The 20,837-nt window shown below is 41.4% G+C and overlaps 1 protein-coding gene across 5 annotated transcripts in view; it reads left to right on the forward strand.

The window, feature by feature from the left end:
- The first annotated feature begins 3,607 nt into the window (after positions 1 to 3,607).
- Positions 3,608 to 20,837, forward strand: part of CDC42BPA (CDC42 binding protein kinase alpha) — a 193,149-nt gene continuing 175,919 nt past the window's right edge. For 2 of the 5 annotated variants that reach the window (XM_075706897.1, XM_075706895.1), the window contains exon 1: positions 3,805 to 4,000. In XM_075706897.1, the coding sequence (XP_075563012.1) occupies positions 3,805 to 4,000 (196 nt within the window). Of the gene's footprint in view, positions 4,001 to 20,837 lie in introns of all 5 variants that reach the window. The other 3 variants (XM_075706896.1, XM_075706898.1, XM_075706899.1) reach the window with 2 other exon arrangements.

Below are 20,837 nucleotides of genomic sequence, written 5' to 3' on the forward strand. Positions count from 1 at the left end.
ATTATGAGAATTACTCATATGGTACATAGATAATTCCCAGCAAATAAAAATGCCGCTAGTCATTGTTGGTATTACCTGTTCCTCACAGCTTCTGTGACAGGACAGCTGCCTAGAGCTCAGTGGGTGCATCACCAGTTGTCATGGGGACCGCCTATATATTTTTGGACAGGCTATCAAATGAGTGAAGAACAAATAATTCCTGTTTTTTGTGTTCAACCGCAGCTTACATAGCACGGTTTTAATAGAAAAATGTGTCGTGTGCCTCTCGTAGCCTCACGTGAGCTGAAAGCGTGCTGCAAAGAACTGGCTTGATGTGCAACTTCTGTCAAGTGGTGCTGACAGAAACAAGGGTTCGGCTTTAAAACCAGAAATATAGGGAAAGTGAGTGCCTTTGCTAGGTATCCTTCCTTGTTTGCAAACACTTGGTCTGCAATTAAAACAAGGAAAGACTTTATTATTGGCTGAGGAAAACACAGTAACATAAGTAAATAAGTGAAATATCCACACCCATCATATCTCTGGCAGTGGTTCTTTAGTTCACTTCCCTACCAAATGGTGCCAAAGTCCAAGGAGCTAACATCCCTTTAACTCTTTGCCTTCTCCCTTTTCCCTCTGCAATGCTATTAATGGTTAATGTATGTTCAGGATGAACTTGGCTGACGTGTCTCCAACCCCTATAGGAAGTGCTATCTGATCTGGTCCACCTACCCCGGCAATAGCAATTTATTTTTATTGCCGTCATCAGGCGTCCCCCACCCCCAGCTTCAATCCCTATTTCCACAAGTTCAGCAGAGAGCCAGCAGGAAATACCTTACTCTCGCTGTAAAACCGCCTGTGTGCCACAGCTTTGGAGCGGGCTCCTACCATGGAGGCACTGCAGTGACTTGTTCAATGAAACGTAGGCAAGGACCAGCAGCACCCCAGATCCTTGCACAGGGCTCTTGTCATACCAAGGGTGTACCCCAGCATGGGAAGGGAACCCTTTCCCTGTCCCCATCTTCTCAGTTTAATCCTATCTGCTACCCATCACAAGCTCACTTAAGACTTTTAGCAGTTCCTAACAATATTTCTTGGGGGGTTTCCGCATAGAAAGCTTTTAGAATTAAATTCTCTGCACATTTTTTCATTCGCCAAGAGTCAGCAGGAGAGTTTCTTCCTTTGAAAGGCCGTTGCCCGAGCTGGGTATCCCCTTCCCAGGCTCACAGACAGAAAGCAGACTCTTCCCAACCCCACAGTCCGTCTTGCTCTGCCTTTTCACTCGCCCGGGGTGGGAGTCACTGTCCTCTCTAGCTTTGCACCAGTGAGTTTATATATAGTTGAACGACTCTGAGCAAACACATGGGACTTTTGTTTAATCATCTTGTGTATTTCATCTTCATGGGTATATATAAGACTGCTGATGTTTTATATCAGCTGGTAAGAAGGCCAGTTTAAAAAAAAAATATATATATATAGATGCTTGTTATGGCAAAACCCAGCTGAGGGTCTTCTGTTGGTTATTGAACTGAGGAAGTAGATGTCTGAGCTGCTTCCCTCCCTGGAACTCCAGCAGACGCAGGGCTTGGTGGGCTTTTGGAGAACGCGGAACTTCTACGGCCGGTGATCCTCCAGAGCCGCGCTGCCTTCCCGTCCTTTCACCTGACTTCTGAGGAAGGATGAACCCAAGTGACGGGTTGACTTACAGATGACATTTAATCCCCCACAGTAGCCTGAGCACAACACCCTTTACACCTTCCGAGAGGAGGATGGCCACCATGTGCTGCCGGGCGGCTGCCATTTTCCGCCACGGAGGTGGCCGCGTTTCGGTACCGAGCAAGCTTGTTCCACCCGCGGTGGCACAGCGGGCTCCTCGGGGAGGGAAGGCACTTCACAAGCGGGGATGTGAGCGCCATGAGCCCCCCTACTTTCTGTCGCATTTTGAGTCGTCGAAGCGTGAGGCAGACGGGGTCTGCGTTCGCACCTGGAGCTCGGTGCTAAAAGGCGCGGCAGAGACAACCGTGGAAATGAGACACCAGGCGGGGTACTGCTCCCCCTGCCTTTCGGCCCGCCGGCCTTAATGAGGCTGGTTTTTAATGAAAGGCGTAATTGCCGGGGAGACGAGCCGGCAGGGCGGAGGGGGCGGCTGAGGGGAACCGGGCCGGGGGCGGCCCGCGGCGGGGGATCGGCGGCTGCCGCCCTCGGCGAGGGCGGGGGCAAGGCCCCGGAGGGACCCCGGGCCTGGCGGGCGGGTGGGTCGGGGCAGGGCAGCCCAGCCCAGCCCGCCGCCGGCCGCAGCCCGCGGGGCGTTGCGCGGCGGCCTCCCCTCCCCTCCCTCCGGTCCGCCCGTATCCCTGCATTCCCTGCTGCAGCACCCCCCTCCTCCCCTCAATCCCATCAGTAGCGGCGGCCCCGGGCTCGGCTCCCCGCGCTGCGGCGGCGCTCGGCGGCGGCTCCCCCCCGCCGCGGCCGCCATGTTGGGCTGCTGCGAGCTCGGCAGCAGCGGCGGCGGCTGCTGCTGCGTGTGACCGCGGGAGGGAGGGAGGGAGGGAGGGAAGGAGGGCGCGGCGGGGGAGAGGAGGGCGCGGAAGCGGAGGGAAGGAGGGAGGGCGCCGCCGTTACCCCTCCCCGCCGCCCCGCGCACGCAGGCACACGCAGCCCGCACACAGGCGCCGCGGGAGGATGTCCTTTGCCCGGGGGGGCGACGCCGGGAGAGCATCTCGCCGCCGGGAGTGAAGGCGCCGCCGCCGCCGCCGGAGCCTCCCGGCCCGCAGCGTGCGGCCGGAGCGGGGAGGCCGGCGCTTTCCCTCCGCCCCAGGACGCGCAGCCGGCGGCGGAGGAGGAGGAGGGCGCCGCCGCCGCAGCCATGGGCAGGATTTGACAGGGCTCGGAGAGCTTCCCAGCCGCCCCGCGGCCGTGCCGGTGTGTAGGGGCGCGCGTCCCGCCCGCCGCCCCTTGGCGCAGCGGAGGAGAAGGGGGCGACGATGAAGACTTTAGTTTTTTTGAATCACTGAAAAGCCTTAAAAGGAGACTCGGTAAGGAGGAGGAGGAAGGGAAAGGCTGCCCGGGGCAGGACGTGGCTGCGCCCTGAGGAGGGGCGGCCGGGGGGACCTGCGCCCAACCCCCACGGCGGGCGCGGTGGCCGCGGAGGCGCTGCCCGCCGGGGCCGGGGGGGGCGGCGGGGCTGCGCGGCCCCCTCCCTCCCTCCCCCCCCGCCGCTGCGCGCCCTGTTTTCGTCTTCCTTTCTTGTATATAAATGCATAGATTCTCCCCTTCCCATCCGTTCTGGGAAGTGAAAGGCTGGTGCGAGCCGGAGGGGGCTGTTGCACTTTAATGATGCGGTGGGGCTCCTCTCAGGAGCGTGTTGCATGATCTGCATTTTGAATGAAGGAGAAGACCTTTTTAAATATATAAGTGCGTATGCCTGTGCACGCACGGTGAAATCGGTGTCAGTCAGTCTCGGTTGAATTTGAGTGCGCTTATTAAAGCATCAGGAGTGGCCATAGATAGATATTTTTTTCCCCCTCCTTATTAGGCATATTAAAAGATTTTTTTTTTTTTTTTTAGGATAACTGTTTTCTTCTCTTAAAAATTATGTATGCACAGATATACATACTATACGTCTGTGTCTGACACTCGCGAGGGTTTAGTTTCAGGCTGGGAACACCGAGGTGGGCTGGATATTAAGCACCGCCACAGTTTGACACTTGTTAAAAATACTGTTGACTTCTTTTCAAACAACAAAACCCTCAAAAGGTGTTTTTTTTTGTTTTATTTTTTGTTGTTTTTTTTGGCAAAGTAATAATAATCATTAAAAAAGAAACCCCAATGCAAACTGAAACAACCATGTCTGGAGAAGTGCGTTTGAAGCAGTTGGAGCAGTTTATTTTGGATGGGCCAACTCAGACTAATGGGCAATGCTTCAGTGTGGAAACCTTGCTGGATATACTCATCTGCCTTTATGATGAATGTAATAATTCCCCTCTGAGAAGAGAGAAGAACATCCTTGAGTATCTAGAGTGGGGTAAGTTTGAATGTGTTTATTTTGTGTACATCCGTCCATGTTCCTGTCTGCTTTGTATATGTCTCTGTTATTTACGTGTAAGAGGGGATTGTTGATAACTCAGTGTTTTACTGGGAAGTATTATCAGTTTTACTGTATTTAAACATGGTGGTGGTGCTAGAAGGAAATCCATATTGGTTATTTGTCTTTGAGGTATGCATGTTAAACACACGTTATTCTTTCTCTTTTTTGACATGGATCAGACTCTGGTACATGAGGCATTATTTGTTTGCCTTCAGGCCCAGCTGTTGAGTTTGTATCTTAAAGTTGCTGGGAATATGGAAGGGTGAGGGATAGACTCTCTGATACTTGGAAAAAAGATCAGTACCCAATCCTTTGATTTGCATCTGCAGTCAAATCTATACTGCTTTAAAATAAAAAGTGTTGATCAACAAGAAAATCCTCCAGCTCTTTTAGATGCTGTAGGTTTGAAATGTCCATGAAAATGGAGAAAATGACAGTGTCTTAACATAAAATCGTTGCTGACTTAGAGTGATTTTCCTGATGAAGGAAGGAGTTGAAAAGCAGAATTAAATTGTGTGTCCCCCCAGCACCCTTTCCCTTTTCTTTATTTGTTTTGGGGAGATAGGGTATTTGCAGATGTTTAAATGAAAACAGGTGAACGATAGTGTTCCAGTTTTTATTAAGTTGTCACAGAACTGGTAGTGTCTATGTTTTGCTTCTTAATTCGTTTTCTTCCTCTTCCTAAACATAGACCGCATCCTCAGTTTTGCATCTGACATAAGAACCTTGATGAGAACGGTTACTGTATCTGACCTTCAAACTTCAAAGTCATGCTGCACTTCTGCATTTACATGCAGAACCATTTACCACATTAGCTTTGTAATAAATACATCGGCAGGCCTCCTTTATTTAAAAAAAAAAAAAAAAAAAAAAGGGACATTTTCAAAATGCGTAGCAGGCGTTTGATTAATTAGCTGGTTGAGCTCTTCATAATGAAGTCACCGAGGAAAGGCATTGTTTTGATAACTGATCTAACAACTTGAGGCTGATATGTGTGTGTTTTATTTTCCTGCTCCTCTCCGTGGTCATACTGACATCTAAAGGACATCTGACTCAGTAATTAAGTTTCTTGTACTGTTCGTATTGCACCGGTCTTTGTTTTCTTATTATCTGGAGGAACAGGCTATAATTAATGTGTTCTAGCTAAGGAGGAAATAGTAATTAAAAGTACTTCTGAAGCATGTTCCCTCTACAACTGTCACTGTGGCATACAGAAGCTGTGAAAGACTGGGAAAATATGGTGGCTCCAGTGGTATTTTGTATGTGAGAACTTAGCGTAGCCTGCAGCAGATCTAGCCAGCTGATATCCTGTAAATAATAATAATTTAAAAAGTTAACCATATCGTTATGATCAGAGTAATGGTGTGTTCAGGACCCATCGTATTGGGTGCTGGTGCATTCAGTGGTAGTTGTTTGATGGATAAATGCATCATTCCAAGGGTCTGACAGTACCCAAAGATTTCTATAATAAATTTTACAGGCTGCTAATGGAAATAATACACTGTTTTGGAAAGGCTGGAACAAGGTTTCTTGCTGGCCTGTTTTTCCTGCTACTTTTCCACTCTCATTCTCCAGCTGTGCCTTAGCAAGACTCTTGAGCTTCAGATGAGACCAGTTCCTCCCATTTTCAAGGCTGAGTTGCGAGAGTCCTCTGCTCCCAGCTCCGCTATCCGGACTTCTACCCTGAGAGTTTTTTCAAGAGGGTTTGTGAGGTGAAATGCAAGAGCAACGGTTTCCAGTACCTGCCGTTGGAAGTGTCTGTGTGAATGATGTCTTTATCCTGCAAACACTCATACGAGCTGTGTCTTCCGAAAGCCAGCCCTCCTAGTGAAACCAGCGGTCTCCAGCATTTCTGTTGAGATCAGCGGGTTGGCAAAATCAGGTTCTTAGAGAGGTGGCATACCCTCCAGCGCTTGGGTGCAGTGAGGTTACTAAGGGTACCCTGTTCTTTGGTATAATCGTGACCTCGCCTATCTGTCTTCCCAAAAGGGGAAACAATGCAAGTGGTTGATTAGAAAGAGGTTATATGTGGTTTTTAAAGTCGGAGGCATGCCGAGTAGCGGCAGAAGCGGAAGGCTGGCAGCCAGAAATCATAGGCTCTGCCCCTGCCTCTGTCAGTGACTCAATGTTGAAGTACACTCAGCTCAGGTTTTTTTCAGCTTCCTTATTTGAACAGTAGGGGAAATACCACCAATTTTACATCAGGGAGTTCTGAAAGCTGCTGTATGTGAAGCACTCTTAGTTTTGAATGTACTATATAAAATAGTGTGTCTTAATTTATTTTTCCCATCAGGGAAATAAAACGTGGTGCATGGTGTATCTGCTGGTGGATGTCAGTGGGTTGCTGTCTTGGAAGGACGTTTTGTTGGGTTTACACCAAGCATCCACAAATTTGCTTTATTATTATGAGGCCTGCAATCTGAAATTATTGGAACTGGTCTTGGAATGGTATGAACTGGTATGTTTGTGCATTTACAAATTGCAAAGTACAAATTTACTCCTGAGAACTGTTCATCATCTTAAGGTTAAACTGCTTTTTAAAATTATTCTTTCTAGAAGTAAGTAAGATTTACTTGTATAGTTAGTTATTTTTAAGAAAAGGCTTTAAGAAAAGATTTGGTGATCATAGACTGCTGTTGAACACAATTTTTTTCTTGCTCTTCAGTGGTGCAATTTTGAGGTGCTACTGTTTGGTTTTGTGGGGGTGTTGGGGTGGGTTTTTTTTGTGGGGGCTGTATGTGGATGTGTATTTTTAAGCTGTTCTAGGCCTGCTATGTTAACATGCCATATTTCACGTAAGACCGAGTATTTATAGCACAATCTAAACTTTTTGGGGAACAGGGTTAGGAGGTATTCTAGCATAGAAAAGCTAATGCGGTCTTAGGGATAGCCATGTGACTGCTGCTATATTTAGAGGAACTAAGAAGCTTCATGTTCTAGTCCTTGAATCTTTTAGTACTATTTTATGAACTTTTTACCTAGTTCTGTAATTTATTAAAAAATTAAGCAGGGTAAAACAGATGAGGGTCTGAGCTGGTTGTTCATCTTCTGTTTTGGATTGACGTTACAAGTTTAAGTCAGCAAATGGAGAAAATAAGATCTCTGCAATGTGCAGTTGCCTGAAGTTTGTAGGTTTTCATTCTTTTTGAGGTGCTGGAAATGATGTTACACTGGTTTGAAGGGTCAAGTTAATTGCTTTGTGATTTAGAATATGCATTACTTCTAAAATTTTTTTTTTTTTTGGCTGAAAGTGAAAACGTAATTACTTTGCCTATTTTTGTACATTATTAATTTTATGACGTGAATAAGATGATTTGATTTTGTTGTTTTATTTTATATAGGCATTTAATATGCAAAGACAACCATGGAAACAACCGGTGTATTTGAGTTCTGAGGGTTAAATCAGGGCATGTTTTGAGATGACAGGAAGGAAAGGAAACATTTGGATTTGGCTTGTTCTATGTATTTGATGCTAGTTTTCATTTTTATCGCTATTGATAGTTGTATTTGTGATTAGAAAAGGGATTGTCTAATTGTAGCAACTGGAGTTTACCAGAGAAAGCTATTCAGAATTCCAAGCATTTTGTGTTGTTTTTTTTTTTTTTTTTTCTACATGTGTATGAGTTGCCACAGTGACTCAAGACTGTGAGGGAGATAATGAAGGCTGATAAGCTGAACTTGAAAGAAAAATATAGTGATAGAAAGAAGCTTTTAGAGATGTTTTTGTTCTGGGAGAACTTCCTTTACAATGGCACCGATTTGAATTGGTTTTAAAAAGAAACTAGAATGATGTTATTTAGGATGCATTGAAAGAAAACTAGAATACACTTCAAAATGTGTGGAGATACAAGGAGGGGAAGATGGAGGGCACTACCAATAGCATGATGAGGTCAGTGACTTGGTTGAATCTGTCCTCTTGCAGGAAAAATGTAAACTGTCCTTGAGTGGCTTTTATGTTGTTTTGGTGGTTTGTTTTTTTTTTTTCCCTACCAAAGTAGGCTTGGAAGATGGATTAAATTGTTCTCATTTCATCTCTAGTAGAACTGAAATGTTGTGGTGTTTATGCAGTGCTGATATTGTCATAGAATAGTCTGTCATCATTGGCCTCATACTTCTGTTGTTTGGATGTGCAGCATCTCTTCTGGCCATTTAAAATGGTTCTATCATCATAAAACCATTTTTTCAAGAGAGAGTTGTGGAGAGGCTGTCCGTATTTTCTTTCTGGCAGTCTCTCTCTCTCATGTTTTTTTTCTTAAGAAAAAATTGTATGCCCATTTTCGAGCTAGTTTGTTTTTAAATATTAGTAACAAAAGAAGTCTTGCCTCTAGATGACTGCACCTCTTATGTTGTTCATCTGTTTGTAGGTCATGAAAGAAATCACAGGAATTTCCAGCTATGAGTTGCTTGTATTTTGTTTCTAACACAGACTGTTAAAAAAATCCTTCATTTAGGTCCTATTCTTAGCAGAGACAGCAGCAAAAGTCTTAGCTCGCAACTTCTTTAAGTGTTCCTTGTTGTTTTTTGAAAGTAGACTTTGGTGCTTAGTACTGTCTAACCCATTAGAAATAATTAAAAAAAAATACATTTTAGGAATTACAATTGGTGTTTTCTTCTTATAGTCATACCTCTTGGTCTGATTGACATAAGCAAACCCAGTTATTAAATTCTTTTTGGGAAAGAATGAGCATCCTGCTTGACAAGGCTGCTTAATGTGCTTAAGCATATATATCTAATTTTAAATGTGAGTTGTTTCATTGCCTGCAGCTGATGTATGTGGAGGTATGGGGATCTATCTGTGTTGAAGTCATTGTGGCATTCTTGCATAAACTTCTGTCTTTTGTTTTATGATAACACTTTACTGCACATTTACGTAAACTGTTGTTTCTGTTACCTAGTTGCAGCTAACAATTAAATGCTTTTTATTGATTCGGGTAAGAGAAGGAGGTTCTTCAATGCTGGCAAATAGAAATGACCTTCAAATCTCCATGTTTCAGAATACTGTGTAAACAGCTTTTACAGAGATGCAGTTTTATACCAAATTACTTGAAAAGAAAAAGAAATTGCAGGAAAGAAGGTAGAATGGTTGCCTGTGTAGACCTTGCTGTTGGGTAGCTTTGTGTTTAACCCCTGTACCTTTTGAATTGTGACCTCTCCCACATTTATTTCAATTTTGATTTTTGTCTTGAACAGAGGAAATGAATTACTGTAAGTTAATCAACAGTTCTGATGTGACCAAATGAGCTGTGAGACCATCCAGTTAATTCTACTTGTTTTGCCTTAGGGTTAAAGCCAGTTTCCAGTGGAGTGAGGCATTAACCCATTGTAACACGTTTGTTTCTTAACACATTTATAGTATACCAAGTTTTTTTAAACTTATTTTTACTTAAAGTTAAGTTTTGTAAGGATGTTCCTTTTGGTTGGTTTTGTTCTTTTGGGCTGGGGAGATTTGGAGGTATTCGGAGGCTGCCTGACAGGCTTTGGGGCTTGTGTATTTAGGTTGACTAACTTCTGCAGTGATGTCCTTTTTATTGCAAAGGAGTACTGCTTGCTTAGATAGAAAACTAACTAATACTTCATTTTCAGGAATTTTAGGAATGCCTTTATTCTGTACAGAAATTCCTAGCATGCTTTGGTCTAATGGGGACAAATGGAGAAATACAATTATATGAGTTAGTCTGCTCAGTGGGCATTGTAAACCTCATGACAACACAATAAATTCCCTGTTACTAAGATATTTCATGTTAAAGGGTTAATCCAATAGTTTATTTGTGGGACTATCATAACCGTAAAATGTACTGCTGAAGGTGTGTTTGAATTCTTAACCTCTGTGTAGCGTGTGACGCTCTGCACATGTGTACGTGATTGAACTCCTTCCTTGTCTTTTGGCCCTTCTCTCCTGAACTTCACTGATGTAGTCTTTTAAAACCTGTAGCATATTATTAGTTCACAGTTGACTGAAAGAACGATATTGTGCTATAAGGACAATGAGCTTACTTGGCCCGATATGGTTTAATACTTTGTGTTATATATATTTTTTTTTCTCTAAACAAAGATTGAGAGAAACTACCTTTCTTTTTGAAGTGCTATCTTACACCCATAGAGCAGTGCTTGAATTCTGAATAGCAGCAGCAAATAAAAGTAATTTCAATTCTGAGTCATACCTGTGGCTGGATAGTCAAGTGCCAGTGTTGTTTTGAAATTTTATTGCGAATACAGAATTTCCAGATACAAAGTGGATGCAGGCTACTATACTGGACGTTATTTTTCCCATATTATTTTCTGAAAGTGGACACTGTAAATTATCCTGGATGTGTCTTTGCAAAACATTAACCCATTTATAGGATCCCTAATTACTTTTATACTGTAAAATATTTACCATCTCCATTTGCACAGAGAACTTCCAAGAAGCAATTAGATCTTAGCTGCCAAGCTATAAAACCTGACTAAAAAAAAGTACAGTGGATAGCTGAGACAGAATTAAAAGAAAAGGCCAACTCCCAGACTCTTTAAGTTTTCTCTTTTGGCAAAGCAGGCATTCCTTCCGTAAGCATTTGTACTTGTTTAATTTTGTTTTCTTCTTCTGGCTGAAAAACTAGAATATTTTGTTCTACTCTGGTCTAACTTGCCTCAACATACTGTTTTTCTAAAATCCTCATTAAGCTTGGGAATGCCACTAATGTGGACTAAAATCTGTAAAAAATGCAAGTGATTTAGGTCAATCATGTGCAGTCTTTTGTTAACTACAAGGTTTTTATTTCAAATAGTTTAAACATGACATTAGGCTTAATAATAACTGCAAAAATCTTCTATTCAGAGGGGTCAGTTTGCTTTATTTCTAGTAATACAGCCTAATTAGGTTTACTAGCGGTCACCATGGATAAAATCCACATGAGGTATATCCAGACTCCTAAGACTTTGTGTTTCATAATTCTTCCTTATCCATATCCAGACTTCCAGTTTGATTTAAATTAGTTTTGTTACACCATATTGTAGGTTTCTTCTATTCTTAGGGATCAGCTTCTTAGTGCACCTTCCCTCTGCACCTTTTTGAAAAGCTTTTGATCTGGAGCTTATAGATGTTATGAACTGCAGTATTTTGTAGGCCATTTTGAGGAAAAAAACCCCAACCTTTTAAATATATTTTGTTCAGCAATTTAGTAGAAATGTGTGGTAATTCTTTTTGTAGAAAGACTAGGTGAGTTTAGAATGGGATTCTAAAGGGGAGGGGAAAAAAGCATTTGTAGATGTTAATAATGGTAATTGCATTTCCTTCAAACGTTGTGGGATTAGGCCAGCAACACTTCGTTGCTCTTTTGTTCGGTTTCTTTTCAGTCTCAGAAGTCTGGGCTTGGAGGAAGACTTTGTTGTCTTAGCTCAGGAGCATGGAAATACTTTGTTCTCAGAGTGGAGGGTACATGAGCGGTTTTTCTGTGTAAAGTGATTTTCCTTTTATTTTATTTTTTTTTTAAGTGTTCCCTCTCACTGTTGCCCTTCTTTCATCCTTTTAACCTTAAAATCCTGCCTTATTTTAGGCTTGTGTGACTGTCCTGCTTGTGAGGTGCCTTCACCTGTGGTAAAGGGCCCGCAGGTCTCTATTTCTGCGTTCTTCCTCCTTTCCTTTCTGTGTGCTTTTCATGGGTAATGTTATTTCAAAGCAAAGCTTTAACACACTTACCTTCTCTTAAGCTGAGGCCGCCTCCTTTTCTTGCCCACTTCCATTCTGTTGCTTTTCATCTGAGCAAGAACTCAGTTTGTCTTTCTAATACGATGTGGATATCCATGTGTCAGTCTGGTCTTCCCATGGCCAAAATCTTGGTTTCTGGATTTGGATTGTTTTGTTTCTTTGTTTCTCCCCAGTCACCCCCAAGCTTTCATGATTTTGCTCGTCAGGTTCATAATATAGAGATTGTGTGTGGAGAGTGGTAACAAGAAGTCGTCACCTGTGTGAGAAAGACAGGCAGGCTTTGCCTACAGGTGCATCCACACAGCATTTTCTGTAAAGACCCTGTATATTTCTTGTTAGACCCAGTATGTATCAATTGATTTACTAACATGAATCATTTCTACTTGTGAGCCCTTGTAGAGCTGGGGCCTTGGGCTGTTTGTTCTGGCTGTGAGTAAGAAGTTGTGATCTGTTTTACTCTGTAGCCTAAATACAAAGAGACTTAAGTGAGAGTATAGCTTTATCATTTTAATACCTAAAACTAAAATAAAGAAGTGATAGGAAGGGTGGCAACGGCTTCTGTTAGATGACTGCAAAGTGGTTTAAGAAAATGTCATTTTTCCCAAGGTATTTCCTGCTCTTGCTCATTGAAGCTCTTTCACCCTTACCACACTGCCTTTCGTAAATAAAGCACTGTGGTGTTTGAGGTGTTTTGCAGTATACATAGTAACAAGGGGAGGAGGAAATAGAAGTTGGTATTTTAATTGTAACTCGCTGGTTTTATCTCGGGTGGGAACTGACTGGATGGTGTCTTAACGCTGGCTAAATCCACTGATCTCTGTTTTGCTGGTGCTTACATGGGCAGAGGGACATAATCCAGTTGGAAACTAACCCTGAAAAAACGTGTTGAAATCTGTTGATCAGGTTGTGTGAAGAGATTGTACTGGTGTTTGTACAGAAGGAGGGGGCTAGGTAGGACGTACTGGTGTTTGTACAAAAGGGAGCTAGGACTGTTACAGTCCGGACCTCAGTGGCTTCACCTACTGTAGCTCCTGTGCTCCAAGTTTAGAGGCTGCCTCTCGGATTCCCTCTAACGTACAAGGAAGCTACAATTTTGACGCAAATTTTGACGTTACCAGCTTTTACTGATAGCTATTTGGTGTAGAAATTCAGTGAGCCTTTTTGTTTCCGTAACAGTTACTGAAACATTTCTTCTTGCAATGAGAAAATTTCTAATCATGAATAGGGGTTTTCAAAATAGCTGTCTGATTTTGATGATGGCAAATCCTTGGAAGAAGAAAAGTGTTGGTGTATTTGTCTTTTTTGTGGTATTTGGCGTAGTTTCACTCAATGTCTTTAAACAGCTTTCCTTGTACTCAGTTTTGTAACCGAGAGACAAGGATTCTTATATGAACACACTTGGAATAGTTTTGTTCTATTTCCCCAAACTTTTAGAAAACACTTGACGTCGTTCTATTTTGTGATAATTTTAAAAGGATCCTTTTATAATTTTGGTAGGGACTGACATAAAAGAGACTTGTTTTGCCTGTGATCTGATACGTTAGAGGGAAATGATAGAAGCCGCTTCCTACGCAAATAGAAATTTGCAGAGAAAATCATTATCGTTTAGCTGTGCTCTTTCTGTCCTAAGATGCTCTATTTTGTTGTCTCGCTCCACCATAATATTGACTATTTTTACCTCCATAGCTAGCAACCACTTTTGGCTAACGACAGCTGTATTTCTGAACTTCGGTATCTTTGCAAAAGTCGTAATTTAACTCCTGAAATAAATTTAGGCAAATTGATTTTTCTGGATCTAAGTATTTGGTAGGCTGGCTTTTTTGTTTTCTTCATACTCTTGTGTGTTACCTATTTTTCTGAAAGTAAGGAATGACTTAATGTCTCCACTGGTGATAATCCAGAGTCTCAAAAAGCAAACTGAATAGAGTTAAGGTTACTAAGAGGAAATGGTGTATGATGCGTATTACCACAGATGCTGTGTATTATTTCGTTAACTTGATATTTCTTGGTTAATTTGATCCTTGAGTAACACTTTTGACTTGAGAGAAGATGATCTGGGAACCAGTTGCTTCTAGTGACATAGTTTCTTAGCTACTTCAGTGAATAACTGTACAAATACGCTGTTGAGTATATGCTGCCTAAGCTCATGTTAACACCTGAAAAGTCTCTTCCTGGGTGATTTGGCAGAGGTGTCATCTGATGCCTAGTGCTTTAACTCTGGGGGGGAAAAGAAAGGTGCAGTGGTGGCAAGGAGTTGCTGATTTCCTGTCTAGCTATGCTCTTCTTGAATTTTTACATTCCTTTTCTCCAAAACTAAGAGTACTTAATGGAATTAGTCAGTATTATTTACTGACAATATTACATTCACCTTGTGATCCTTGGCACTACCAATAGAAGAGAATCTCTTCCAAGACATTCTTCACATCAGTACTTAAAAATTTGCTTTAACTTCACCATTAAGTTTTCTTCATAAGGGAACAAGCCAGTCTCAAGGTTTTTTGCTTTATCTTGGTCATGTAGTTTGTGTTGTCAGTGACTGTATTTAACCATGTATATGATCATAGTAATAATTACAAAAGCTTCTTAAACACCCCAAGATCTACATGGTATGTTGCTGTGCATTGTCTGTTTCTAAAGCCTCAATACATTCAGTTCTAAAACATGCTGAATTTGTAGCACTAAACTTCTAGTGACATCAAACTGTCATGTCCCATGAAACATTCAAAACTTGTCTACCTTTGTTCCACGTGATCTTGTGATTTTTGGTTTTTTCCCTAACCCACCTTAATTAAGAAGTAGAATGTGAATTGACAATGCTTAGTGATGACTGCTCGTGTTCAGCAAAATTAAATTGTACATTTTAAAACCTAGGAGTTAAGTGAATGTTATTCTGTCTCTAAAAGAACCACAGTTTCTTGCCTTGTGTCTGTCATTTCAGAGAGGGGTTCCAGCTTTTGGGGGTTTCCTTTTATTTTTTGTTTCCTTTTTCTTTTCTTCTTTTCCAGTTTAAGGAAACCATTTTCTCTAATAAGTCACTGTCAGATCTGGTTAGATCAAATTAATTCATTTGTTTGGGGCAAGTATTTTCTTTAGTAAAATAAAGTAGTTTTGATGTTATCCCACTGATCCTAAAGCAAAAAAGAAAACTTTGTGACTGATAGATTTTCATGGCACTTTTGCTAATGTTAGGGTACCATTTGGTTTTGCTTTTACTTTAGATTTTCATTTCTCTCAGGCACACCTTCTCCAGTTGTTTTTGTACCCCTTCACCCTGTGAAATCATACACTCTTACAGTGACAGGGTGTGAAGGTCATTCTTAGCACTGTTCCAGCGTCAAAGGGTACAAAACCATTTCCTATGGGAAGCGGCAGAGGAAACTTGCAGGAGATGGAAGATGGTAAATGAAGTAATTTTGGCAAAGCTACAAGGATTTCTTCTTGGTATGCTGATCGTTGTTTTCGATAACACCTTCACCACCATCCCTCTAAAAGCTTGTGGCAGAATTTTCATTAGCTTCAAGAGAAGCCAGGTCAAGCATGTCAAACTGCACGTTTGAGTTAAGCATAAACACCTATCACAGGGGTTTGGGTCCTTTGTGTGTGTGTTTATAAAAGCAATGTAGCTCTTTTGCATTGTGTCATACCTGCTGTCCTTTCTCACTTAGAGTATTCAAGAAAGACAGAAATATTTGAATTCTTTAAGTGTGCTATTTACAGACATTTTGAGCCTCACAATTTCAACCTAGGACTCTGAATAAACCCAGATTCTCCTCTTTATCTCTGCGTCAGTATGTGTCTCATATCATACTCTTCTATGTCTGGAACTTGAGGACTTCGGTCCTATTTTTCCCGGCTGCTTTTTTCTCTTTCAGAGAAAAACAGGCTCTCCAGTGAAAGGCACGTTTCCCAGCCATAGGTGGTGTGTCAGGATTTCAGAAAATCAAGATGTCTCAACGGGGGAGGATTCACTAGTGGATATTTAGGAAGGAGGGCTGTCTATCAAGATGAATATGTGTACAATTACTAAATATAAATTCAGATGATGTATTTAGAAGACTGTTTGTATATGTAGGTATAAATTGTATGTGTAGGAAAACACTTTTTTTACAATAAACTTATATAGACTTTAAGTGGTAGGTGTTGACTTAGAGCCATGAGCCAAAACTGTGATGTCTGTCTGGTACGAAGAAGCATTTATAAGCCAAATTCTGCTCTCATTTAATGGAGATAAACATGAAGTTAATTCACTGATTCATGTGCTATGTTAAAGCAATTCATGCTTGCTGCTGAGATTTTAAAGAAAGCCAAGCCACTTGAGGACATTAACTGGTTAAGTATTTAAAACTAGAGTTCAAGTACTGTAGCTTTTTCTAGATGTCCAGAGAGAATATTTCCTTTATTTCACTTTAATTTTTAAAATATACTTTAAAAATGTATTTCTCTTTCCAAGTTGGGAGGGTTCTAAATGTTCTTTTTTTGCTTTCAATAGTATGATTCCTGGCAAGAAGACTATTTACAATGATACTGGGCACTTGCGTATATTGCCTTGAAAATCTGCTTGAGAAAAGAGGGTGGTTATTAGCAACTTAAATATCTCTGCAAAGAAGTGGAGCTGTGATTTGTTGAAGGCCATTCAAAAATTCAGTGGAAAAGCAGTTTCTAGGATACAGGTTTATGTGTATGTTTCTTCCAATTTTTTTTTTCCAAAGTTTTTGAAACGTTTTCTGTGGAAATTCCTGAAGGTGTGGGTGGTTTGTAACTTCTGAATGTTTAAGTGCTTTATCTATTTGCTTAAATTTTCAGCGTACTGTTTGGGTATGTTTTTTCTTGGTGTCATTACTCAAGAAAGCTTGGAATGTTATTTCTGTGATCTTGTTGCTCTACTGTCCTCTTCCTTCCCTCTCCTGTAACTTTAGCATTGTACAATTCAGAGCAGTGGCAATTGTTTTATTTCTCATAAGGGAAATGCTCTTTTCTGCAGTGGTCAGGTGGCTGCTTGCCAGAATTGTGTTTTGAGCAACTGTTTATGTATGTTGAACTTGGACCTCCATAAAAATTAAACTACTTCTAACTCATACAGCAGTTTGTACCTCACCTTTTCAAAATCTCTCCTGCAGCTCCACAAAGTACATGCATGCCACTGGTATTTCAGGAAAGTTTTCCCAGAGCATCTAAATATCTCATATAAAGTGTAATGTGTACATTTAAGTCTCATCTTGTAGTATTTAGGAGATAAGTCTGCACTGACTCCTACCATCTGTAGGGCTTGCTTAGTTTGGTGCACTTTGGGGAAGACTGTTGGTGGTGTTGGAGCAAGTAACTGTTAGGCTGCAAAATTCGGTTCAGAGAGGAGAAAGGGAATGTGTATATAATATTACTACACTAGAAACTTTTCCCATAAAACTTTGTATGCTTTCAGGAAGTCAAATATGATGACAAGGGAGATAACCAGAAACTCTTGATTATAATCTCGGCTAACACTGGAAATTGTCTCCTGGAAAGCTGCATGTGCATAGGTATTGCTCAAAAAAGTTTTAACTGAGGGCTGAGGCAAGTCCTCTTACAACCTTGTATTTAGTCACCAGTTGAGGTAAAAAAGACAGTATAGGTAGGCAATTTCACAGTACGGTTACTTCTACAGATCAGGAAATTCCCCCCTCCACCCCTCCTTTTTTTTCTGCCTGGTCCTCCAGAGTTTCTGCTTCCTGCCTGTTCCCACTGCACTCTGAACCACCCTGCAAGGAATTAATTTTAAAGCAACTGTGCTCAGTAAAACTCAGCTTTCCATTAAGAATGGGTGCTCTACATTTTTAGTTAATTTTGTTTCAGTGTTTTGTGCTTAAGGACTTTTGACCACATTCTGTGGGGTGCCCCAAGGTTGGTTGGTCAAGTCGGTCAGTCGGTCAGTCTGTTTTTATAGCAACTTAGTCATGACATGCCAGAAGAGAAATACTGAATTCTTTTTTTTTTAAATAGTACTGCCAAAGAAAAATTCAGGAACTATTTATGAGAGATTACTTCGCAGATAGCAGCTATCTCCCAGGTGCAGCGTAATTTATGTAATACATGATGATTTGCATTGGAAGTTATCAGAATTTATTTATGGGGGAGTTTTTTTAGTAAGTATATTTCTGAGTGATTTCATTGTCTCATTATAATTTGCATTTACTTTTGTCTTTTGTTTGTGCAGTAACATTTTGTACAAATTGCTGTCATTTGTCTTTTTGCTCTGCCAGATTCAAATGACAAAAGTTCTTGAAGTGTCTCAAGGTACTTATTTTGTGATACACCTGGAATAGAGGAATTGGAGAGTGGACATTGAGTTTCTCCGAGTTCTTCAGTGAAAGTATGGCAAGGCTTGGAATTTGCCTTCCATGGCCTACTGCCATAGCCAGCCCTTGTGCATACTTTTTGGATATGGGGAAGGAATAGCTGTTGCTCTGTTGTTGCACTTTTAGTATTTATAAAATGACAGTGATTTAGGGTTCTCATTCTTGATTCCATACAGTAGGACTTTAGAAACTTTCCTGCTATTCTTTCTTTTGCAATCACATGTGGAAGGTCAAGAAATAATCTACGCTCTGAGGTGATGCACTTTACTAATATGAATTTGTTTTCTTGTTAGTCTGTGGAGAGTGGAATTTGGGGTTTTAGTCTGGTCTTGGCTTCGTTAGCAGATGGATAGAGAACAGAGTAACTTTAAACAATCAAAACATTCCTTAAAAGTGATCTTTCTTGGGGGGGAAAAAGAAAGTATTAACAGCCTGACCACATGACATCTGAAGTAATGGATAGTCATTCACACCTGTGTAAAATCAAAGGCAGTCAGAACAGTAGTGGGTTTTACAAATTTTTTTTGGTATGGAACAGTAACATCTGAATGAAGTGCAAGCTGGTGCAAAACCAGATCCTACATCAGTATTTGTTTTGGAGAGCTTCAGTAGCTCATTTGTGGTTTTCCTGATTGTAAATAATGCAGTTATCCCATCTCCTGCTGAATGTTTTTATTCTTTGTATTTTCTGCTGATGAATGTATCTGTGTCTCTGAGCTATATTAAGGATAGGTATAGAGCCAGTTACTCGCTGATTTCTTGAGCTAAATCCCAACTTGCACAAAAGAACTTAACGTTCTCCTGGAGGTTCTTGGGTCCTTTACCCCTTCTCAATCCCATGTAACAGAGGAAGCTTTCTTGTATATAATACTAACATAGTAAGTCCCTTCCGTTTTGTGAGCTCAGTACTGTAGTATGTGAGCTGTGGTTTAAATGGAGAGTAATTCCTTTACTCATCCCTCTGAATGCTTTTTCCTTCTTGCTTCTTGTGCCTTTAACTGGTAGCTGAGACTGTATTGCTGTGCTCAAGAATCTCCTAGGCTTTGTTAGCAGTCAAAATAATCTGTGGTTTTAATGTACTTTTCTGCACCAAGCTTGAGAATACCTTTCCTGTGGGTTGATTTAATTCCTCAGAAATGTTACTGCAGATAGTTGCACTAGAAAAGAAAAGGCATGTTTCTCTCATGTGATTTCATTAACTGCATACTGTGCATCATTTGGGGGCTCATTAGCTGAGGAGAGTAGTTAGGATTCAAAACTTAAATACTTGAAGTAATCTATTCATATTTTTCTTTTTGATCTTCACAGTGTTAAGAGAAAGACAAACACCAGAAGTCAATGTGATAATTTTTCTTTCCTTTTTCATTCAAGCCTGATAGCTCAGGAAGGAAACCTTGCCATGAAAAGAGAGTTTGATCCATCACCATTTTGGTGGTATTGCAGAGCACTGGCCTCCTGGTTGTGTTCAGGGCACTGCCCTCTGCTTAGCTTCTGCACAAGTGCAGAACACATAGGTGGTGGTTTAGAACCATCTTTCCATGTTTGCTAAGAGTTATGAGAGCTATGAGTCAATCTTAAACCTTAGCATTGTGATGTGACCTAAATGTGCCTCTCTTCCCCCAGTATAAGTACCTAGCTTTTGAACAGTTTCAAATCAATGACAGGACATGTAGGACCAAGACTTGCTTACCTAATTCTCAGAATTATTCCAAGTGTGGGAATAAAGTGTTTCATGTATTGAGTATGACTTGGAACGGTATACAAGGATTGATTGTCCTTGAGCTGTTTGGCCTGGGATGCTGTTTCTCCTGAACTTGAGGATTTTGTATTATATGTGAAAGTGTGCCTACTGCCTGGCAAATGTCTTCATCTCAAGCAGTCTCTAATAAGACCAGGAGCCAGTCCCACCTGTCATTTGGAAATGCAAGGCCTAATTAATGAATGTGTTACTGCTTTTTTGCGTTACATCAACTGGTATTTTGAAAGCACTTGTGGAAGTCGAATCCTTTCACACTGGATGTTGAGCATTTTTGCCCAGCCTCTTGGTTGCTGTTTCAGTGAAAAAGATCTACAGCTCAGCTCCACAGTTTGACATCCGCACACCTGAGGGTAGGGAACTGATTGTAGGGTGAAATGCATCTGTGATAGCAGCAAGCCTAGCTTAAGAGGTTGAAGATGATGTATTGTGTAACTGTACCTTGTTGAACGGTCAGGAGATTTTTATTGATTTCTTTCCCAGAAATCAGCAGATCCTAATGGTGTAAGAACGGAGTAAGGAATGGTAACGTTGGTGTTATGAAGGAATTTACATGGTGTTCTTTGTGCATCTATCAAGTAATTTGGCTGTATAAAAGCTTGAGCTAATTCTGGCTTTGCGTTAAAGGTCGGGGAATTCCTTCTAGTCTGAAAGAAAGGAAATGTGAGTATCATTTATAGCTTTAGCCAAAATAGTCCGTGTTGAACTTTATTCTCAGATGGGAAGGTAAGATGCATTCCAAACTGCAATGGGGAGTCTTTCTGGGAACTGCTTTGCAGGTCAATGATATTCCGTTCTATACTTTTCTCTGTTTGAGGGCACTCGAGTGTAGAATGTGAAGCATCAGAAGCCAGGAAGGAGCTGCGGGCAGCCAGCCTCTGCAGAGGCCCTGGACCCACGTTGTTTTAAGCGTGCTGCAGAGAAGAGTGGGAGGGGTGTTCGACGTACCTTCCAGGGGCTCTGCCATGTGTCAGGCCTGGGAGTGTCCGCTTCAGAGGACCG

This window comes from Pelecanus crispus, chromosome 3, assembly GCF_030463565.1.
Source record: "Pelecanus crispus isolate bPelCri1 chromosome 3, bPelCri1.pri, whole genome shotgun sequence".
Classification (NCBI taxonomy): Eukaryota; Metazoa; Chordata; class Aves; order Pelecaniformes; family Pelecanidae; genus Pelecanus; species Pelecanus crispus.